The sequence below is a fragment of the Suricata suricatta genome, chromosome 10 (genome assembly GCF_006229205.1).
Source record: "Suricata suricatta isolate VVHF042 chromosome 10, meerkat_22Aug2017_6uvM2_HiC, whole genome shotgun sequence".
In the NCBI taxonomy this organism is placed as follows: domain Eukaryota; kingdom Metazoa; phylum Chordata; class Mammalia; order Carnivora; family Herpestidae; genus Suricata; species Suricata suricatta.
In genome coordinates this window covers 82351829-82359979 of record NC_043709.1, presented here as the reverse complement: position 1 = coordinate 82359979, position 8151 = coordinate 82351829, and the positions used below count along the sequence as shown (strand labels likewise).

The window sequence follows — 8151 nt, the reverse complement described above, 5'->3', positions numbered from 1 at the left end:
ATATATATATATATATATATATATATATATATATATATATATATACATCTGCCAAACAGCAAAGCCATTGTTCTCCCATAACTTCTGAGGTGTCATGAAAACCACATTCCTGGGCTGGCATAATCAGAGTGTCTGACCCCCCCAAGAACCATTAAGTCAAATTCATTTACCCCCAGAGGGCTACACACCATTGTATCCTTTCCACTTTCTAGCCACCTACGAACAATGGTTAGTAATTGCAACTGTCACGGGCAGTCAGTAGGAAAAGTAAGCCAGCACTATTTTCCCAGTTTTCTGCCAAATCCATCCAAGCACCAAATAACCATGCCCCCAACAGAAGAAAGAGCTACAGTTGTTTTTAAAATGCATCAGAAAACAGCTTTTTGAACAGAGGACAATAACCAAACTTATGCTCTGAATGCAAAGCTTTAAAAAACTCAAAATTAAAGACGGAAACTTCTTTGGACTGTACTGCAGCTTCCTGAACCAAGCCCACAGGCAAGCCTGGAAGAATAGCTGAGCTGCTTTCCTCTAAGCTTATCATCACTGCTGTGGCTGCTTTTAAGTTCGACTTGTGAAGAAAACGAGGGAGGGAAAAATGTTTGTCCTCCAATGGAGTGAGATCACAAGGCTTGGAACGGGCCGGCCTCTCTGCTCTACGCTCAGTTATCACCTAGGTCAGAGGAGCTCAGTTATCACCTAGGTCAGAGGAGAGTAAAGAACCTTGGAGAACACAGTCTATGTCTCGGGTGCAAATGAGTTAAAAGCCAACATAATTATATAAAAAATCTAGGGCCTTGGAAAAGAAATTTCTCTGCTCTCTCTAAAGTCTGTTTTCAAGCTCTTGAAGGCAAATTAGTTATTATATGTTTGAATTTGATTCCATTATAGATTTTGGCTACTGATTTTGTTGATTAGCACTCATTCATTCTCTCACCACCAAGTCACACTTAATCATAACCTGAATATATGTAAACTTCAAATACATTGGATAAAAAGTGAAATATTCAGTCAAACATTTTCTGGAAGTTTCAAATGCTGAGATGCTAGTGTCCTGCCTTTCTGCGGATGCTCTGAGGTAGTACAGCCGTAAGAGACAATTGCCTTTTTCATTGGGAGAACACGTGCGCATACATACATATGCAAAAAAGTTATTTATACACATATTTCTACATGTATATTAATATAAATCTGGTGATATTTTAAATATACAGCTTCTATGAAAAACTATATAGAGTAATATAAATGAAATATTTTAATATTGATGAATAAGTATTTTTTCTCAAAATTAATCCTCTAAAACCCAGAATCAAATGTGCGACTGGCAACAAATAGAAAACCATACATTGCCTACTATGCTCTGAGAAAACATTTTGAATTTAACTGAAATGATCATTTAACTCTATTTTTATATAAGAAATTAAGTCCTCTCCCATTGCTATTAGGAAAAGTTTATTAAGATATGAATATTTAGTATCATCTGAGGCTCATCTAGACTTTTTCTTAGTTGTGTGCAATGTCTGATTCAAATCAAACAAACAAAAACTGTTGCTCTTGTTAGTACAAAACAACCTTTTTTAACCCCATTCGCCATTTCTGGCTTTAAATGTACATTATGTACCTTCATACTCCCAATAGGTAGAATGTATAAACTCATCTCATTGTATGCAGTTTTTACCCCTGATATATACACATTCCTACTTAGAAGGTGGATTTTTTTTTTAATGATGAAAACCAAAGCGTTTTGAAGATACAGGGATCTTGGCTTTTAAATTAACATTCCATTTATCGATAAGGCACAAAGAGAAAATCAGGACCCTGATAAGTCCATGTTCAAGTTAGAAAGAAGAAACACCAAAGACAGAGAATGCAGGAAGCAGGAGAAGATGGGTCAGAAGCACCTCATCACTGTTAATATTTCTAAATATAAACTTCATTTTAGTACATTTGGATCAAAATAATTGTAAGTATATTACCTTTTATTTCACCAAAGTTCCCTGATCCCATTGCAAGAAGTTTGTCTTTCCAGTCCTTTGAGAGTAGCTTTTCAATACTGGGGGTTTCTAAGGAAAGAAAGAAAGAAAAAAAAATGTAAGCAAATCAACATGACTATCTTTACAATGCAGCTCATTAAAAGTCTATCTGCTAAAAATAAGGCCATCCCTATCTGGGCCCCAGTTCATAATGACTTCATCAACAAACTGATAACAGGGGGGGGAAAAAGAATGTGTTTTGTCACCTGCTGTTTCAAAATCATTAGCTTTTTCCTCTTGCGGAACAAAGCCGTACTAATTCTTTATGACAATGGGTACATATAAACCTGCAGTTCATTGTTTTTCAATTTGGTGAACAAATTCCTGCTATAATAGATGCTTGTCAATTTCAGGGTGTTAGTCTGCAGTCAAAAAATAATTATGTTGATAAAATGCAGAGAAAAAAAGGCAAAGAATTAGCTCTTAAATCTGCTACATGTAATTATATCCCTCTGTGTGTTTACAATTACATCCACTTTATAATGTGTGTTTAACATCGTATGGTGGTAAGCACACTGTGGAAAGATTTGCCAGTACCGTGAACATTAAAAAAAAGAGTTGGTAGAAAAGAAGCTTTACAAAGATTGCAAAATCTACCAAAGTGAGTAATGCTCACAATGGAAACCTATTATTTGCTTATTTCAGATTTGTATCACATTCTTTGAAAATGCCCAGTATTGAGACAGGGCACATATATTTTAAAGAGCAAGGTTACACTTTAGTCTGATTTTTGTTTCTATATATCACATGGTTTTTGACCTCTTCTTTTGTGTTGAATTTTAATGTATAAGCAAACATAAATGCTAATAAAACTCCCAAACATTAAACTCAATTCCAACAATGTAATTGTATATTCTTGTCAGCATTTAGATGGGTACACAATTACAATGGCTTTCAATCCCACGATTAGCACTGCATTCAGTTAGAAAATGGAGTGTACTAAAAGATAAGTGTCCCAGTATGCTCCATCTAAATAACAATACCCACACTTATTATCTAGATCTAAGACACACACTGCCATTCTCCACATTGGTGTTTATGTGTATTTGTGCTTGTTCAGACATTTGTTTACCCCCTACTAGGAGCATAAAGGGAGTACATGTTAACTTATCAAAGGGACCGTCTGGCCTAGAGACCATAAGATTATTAGAAACTGGTCCATTTTCCCCACAGTAAAATGCATTTTAAGGCATCACCATCATCTTTAGCTAATGCTATCTACTTTTCTCTGGCCCCCATCTTACAGCTATTGGCTGTCAGAGTCACAACGCCTGTGTGGAGTTTTCAACAATGTGGAGGTGAAATTTCCTTGAAAAAAACTGTAACGATGTGGAATGCTTTTTGTTTTGTTAGATGTCAAAAACTTATGGAAAATAAAATGGTGAAAAGCTCTGAATGATTAGCTTTACATAGCCTATATAGTCTATACACATAGTGAAAAAAATATGAAAAAATATATATAGACACACATATAGACACACCTACTGTAACTGCTGTGTGCATATTCATTATGGAATTTACTATGGCATCGGCAAAATGCATTTCTTCAACTGTAACAAAATATCTTCATTTCTCACGTTTAAGGGAGAAAAATCCTATAAAATTTACTTTCATTTATTCTTGAAATATCCCTATTTCTATACCATATTGTTTTGAAAACGATAATGACAATTCTGAATAATAAAATGGATTAAGTCTCTACCTTACTGTAATCAATATTTCTATTCATTGAGGCCTTCAAAGTAACTTTAAAATACATATGCAAGGATTTCCAGTGTTCCTACATTCCCAGTAAACACTTCATGAGCAAAATCATATTTTAAACCTTATCAGAGTAGGTCAAACAAACACCACTGTTTCTTTTTTCCAGCACTCCACAAAAGTTCTTGAGTAGCACGTAAACAGGGCACAGCCAATACGTATTTGCAATAGAGTACTGTCAGTCATTAAAAGCTAACAAACCTTTGCAAAGCAGGAATGCAGCAATAGAAATCTATTGTGCACTAACAATAGGCCCCTGAACCGCCCGGCACCAAAAGCAGACCATTTTACTTTTAAGGCTATTGTCTGCAAAGTCCATGACAAAGCTTTTCCCCTGCAGCTAGACAAAATATTCACTGTAGTGTGCTCAGAAAGAAACAGAAGTCTTCTGTCTAAGTTGCAGAGTTAAAGTAACAGCCGCCAGATTTCTGAAACCTGCAGAACATTCCTAGCCTCTTTATTAACTCACATAAAGATATAAGGCTCCTATACAGAGCCACTTTTTTTCAAGCACCTGACTTTGAATGTACACTACAGAAAAATGAATAACTTCTTTAAGACCAAGTAATTTGAAAGATATAAAATCAGAACATATCTAACTCTGGGTTCTCATGTCTGTGGGTGAATAGGGTCACTAATATTTGCAATTTGGATGAAGTATATACTTTAAATTCAGATTCAGTAAACATTTATTGAGCAGCCTATGTGCCAGGAACTATGTTAGATGCTTTTACCTGTCTGTAGTCTCTCAATCATAGCAGACACCTGAAGACTCCGATTGTGTGATTAAATCCATCATACAGATTTTAAAAAAACAAGCAAAAAGAAGAAAAGGACTTGTCTGAGGTTTCATAAAACGTAATACATAGAGTTGAGTTTTGAAGCAAGGTGTGTGTGTGTGTGTGTGTGTGTGTGTGTGTGTGTGAGCGCGCACTTTGCCTACAAATTCCTGACTCTCTTGTCAACAATGAAATGATAATGACAGCTCCTATTTTGAGGGCTAAGTGCTAAGCAGTGTACCAGGTCCTTTACATGTGGTATCTCAAACTTCTCATAATAATCTTCTGAATTAGATATTTCCCTAAGCTTTGGTTTCTTAAGTGGTAAACAATGCACCAATACCTAATTCAGAAGATTATTATGAGAAGTTGCCCATATGGAGCTAAGTTCAACTTACTGGATCCCAAAGTCAGGGGGACCAAAAGCATATCATTTCACCCACTTCACCTCTCTACCTAAACTATGAAATAAAGAGCTCTAAGCGAGTCCACATCCAGTATTCTTCCAACTGCTACTGTTCTAATTTGTCTCTGTTGGTAGTTCATGAAGAAGCGGTAAGAAATGATTTCACAATGGATGGTAATAATGACGGTTAACAATGATTTCACAACGGTAATAAATGAACACAAAGGAAGCACAGTTACCAATGAATGAATTTCCCTGAAAATGGTAAGGAACCCATAGAATATAAATGACTAGGACTGTAGAAAGGTCAAAAGGCAAAATCCCAATATTTATAATGCCCCTGTTCATTAAATGTGTGAATGTGATTCAAGTGAAATTTGACACAATTATGTAAGTACTGCTGCAGTATTTATGGACTAAAAAAGATAATAGCTATCTATTAAATGTTAGGTTTTCCAAAGTAAGAATGTATTTTTTAAGTAGATGTAGAATTGTGTTTTATACTATGAGTATAGTATGTTTGAAGACATGGTTAGTTCCCAAAGTTCAAATTCTGGATTTTCCATTATTTTCAGTGAAGATATGCCATAGCTTTCCTTCAAGCACCTGTAACAGTTCTCCTGAGAGTTGCTTTGCTCAAACATTGAGGTATCATAATTACTGTCAAAATAAGAACTAGTGTTCCCTATATTAAAATAAGTATAAGAGATAATAGTAGTTCTTATTATTTGCACAGCATTTCAGTTTATATAACGCTGTCAGATACCACAATGTTGTCAATGGTATGCATCATTATTATATCCATCTTGCAGATGAGAAAACTAAGGCTCAGTAAGATGCTTTCCCCAGTATCACCTAGCCAGAAAGTAGAACAGATGGAATATAAAACCAGGGCCTCTTAATTCAGGGATCTGTTTTTTTCTTTTTTTTTTTTTTTTTGAAAAGATAAATGTGTACATTATCTTAAGATAAAAAATAGAATAGTAAGAAACAGCGGTAAGCTAATTTACAGGGAAATGACAGATATTCTTATCAGTCAATCTGTTAATATTCAGATGACTCTGATTGGATCACTTTTGTCTCTTTGTGCCATCAGGACCCTTTTGATATGTTTGCTTGATTTTCCCTCCTCATCCTTGCCTCTTTTGCTCACATATGCTTTTTCACATCAATGCCGATGGCAATCCCTACCAGTGAATGGCCCTCCCAACTGTGCCAGCCATTGTTACAACAGCATCCTGCCTCTTCAGGGCCTGCTCATTCCCTATAACTCTCACTCCTTTTTCCCTTCAGTGCCAAACACTCTTAAGACTGACTCCCTCATCTGGAACAATGAGACCTAGAGACTCATGCCAACATATTGTAATTCTCCAACAAGCTGCCAGTGCCAAGAATTAAACTACATTCGCTCCAGTGCAGTAGCTTTACACACAAGCTCAGGTTTGTGCTTTGTGTTTATGTAGGTTTTTTCCCTTAATCTCCCTTGAGCTGCAGTGGCAGAGCTCATTGAAAAATCGAACAAGCAAAAAATATCTATGTGTAATATTTGACTTTTTAAATAAAGTCCCAGGAGTTAGGTCTTACCAATTCTACCATTGTTTATACTTTAATTTTGTAGCTTAAACTAAGCTGTGTTATTCCTGACGTGTGATAGGGTGTGCATTTGGGGATGGGAGTTGTCTTTGGAAAGGAATAACAATATGGCTAAACTTCAAAGTATACCAATACCTCCTTCAAAGTCAGGAAGTAAAAGCATATTAGATTATTCACGTCATAGAATCAAAATGTTAAACCTGGAAGGTTCTTTAGATATCAGGTAGATAAGCATTTCATGAAAGTGATTTACCAAAACATATATTGGACATAAAGAGAACACAAATTGTTTGGTTACTTACAACTAAAACATGCAAAATAAGCATTCCAGTGTCATGTAAATCTAATTACATTACACAAATTTACATTTCTTTTCTACAACATTTAGATCTTTTTATGTGTTAACAGGACTGTCAATCTTTAAATGAGTTATGGATTCTACAGCATTATTTAAATATTTGACCAAGGAAATTAGTGTGGGGAGATAACTGTTTTGCTCAATACAATTTGGGCAATAAATGGTATAGACCAAATTTTTCATTTTACAGACTGAAATTGTAAAGTATGGTTAATATATGCCTAAGATCATAAATCTAATTAATGATAAATGTAGAATTGGAAGCCTAACTCCTGGGTCAGTGTTCTTTTTGGTATGCCACACACAGCAACAAGTTCTTTTAATAGTTGAACTTTTCAAAATGTTAGTCCAGTTTTATTCACCTCATCTAGTTTTAAACAACTATTGAATGATAGCTGATCTGGATGCCTAATCTCTCACGTATCATTAATTCAATATTCTCCCTTTGAAAGCTTTCCCTTGATGGCCAACAAAAAGCTGAAGAATAAAAACAAGTTAGAAAACATGGCCAAATAGATTTTTCTCCTAAATGCTAAATACAGTTCAATGTGCTGTTATTTAATTATTCAATTACTGATAGTAGGATTATTTTTTATTTTTTTAATTTTATTTTTTTATTTTTTTTAAAACTTAGATTGTATTGCAGTTTCACTTATCAGTATATAAAATGCTGTGTTGTGACAGGTATCAACTATCCATTAGATACTGAATCAGTTTTTCTTAAGCATTACTCACTGCTTGCTTTTCTTGAAGCTAGATCATTCTGAAAGTTTCCTGTTAGACCTATCAGTGCGAACATATGGTATCTGTCCTTCTCTGCTGACTTAGTAAGATTACTTTTGAGAGGAAAATTGGGCAGAATCTGGAAATCACTTATCTGTATGAGTTTAATTCATGAGGACAACATGTACAGGCCTAGACAACATTTGGGGGCAAATATTAAACTTGGTTATGGAAGCAATGCAAAAACTTTTATATGTCTGAAAAGTTATTTGTCCATTGAAGACCGCAAGCCCTTGTAAGATTCCCATTAGCCAAGTGCTACAGCTAGTGGGCCGCTAAAAATGTCAAGTTCTTCTAGGAAACATTAAGAAATAATACATACCACAACACGCAAGAGAAACACATCTGAAATTCCAAAGCATTAGAATTTCAATAAGCCTCATTTTTATATGTAATTATCCTAAAGTGAATTAAGCTCTACAAATACTTTACTTTTAG

General features: G+C 34.9%; 1 protein-coding gene across 2 annotated transcripts in view; it reads right to left on the bottom strand.

Moving 5' to 3' along the window:
• SOX5 (SRY-box transcription factor 5) overlaps positions 1-8151 on the bottom strand; it is a 398183-nt gene that overhangs the window by 210440 nt on the left and 179592 nt on the right. For both annotated transcript variants that reach the window (XM_029955693.1, XM_029955690.1), the window contains exon 4: positions 1977-2063. In XM_029955693.1, the coding sequence (XP_029811553.1) occupies positions 1977-2063 (87 nt within the window). The remainder of the gene's footprint in view (positions 1-1976; positions 2064-8151) is intronic.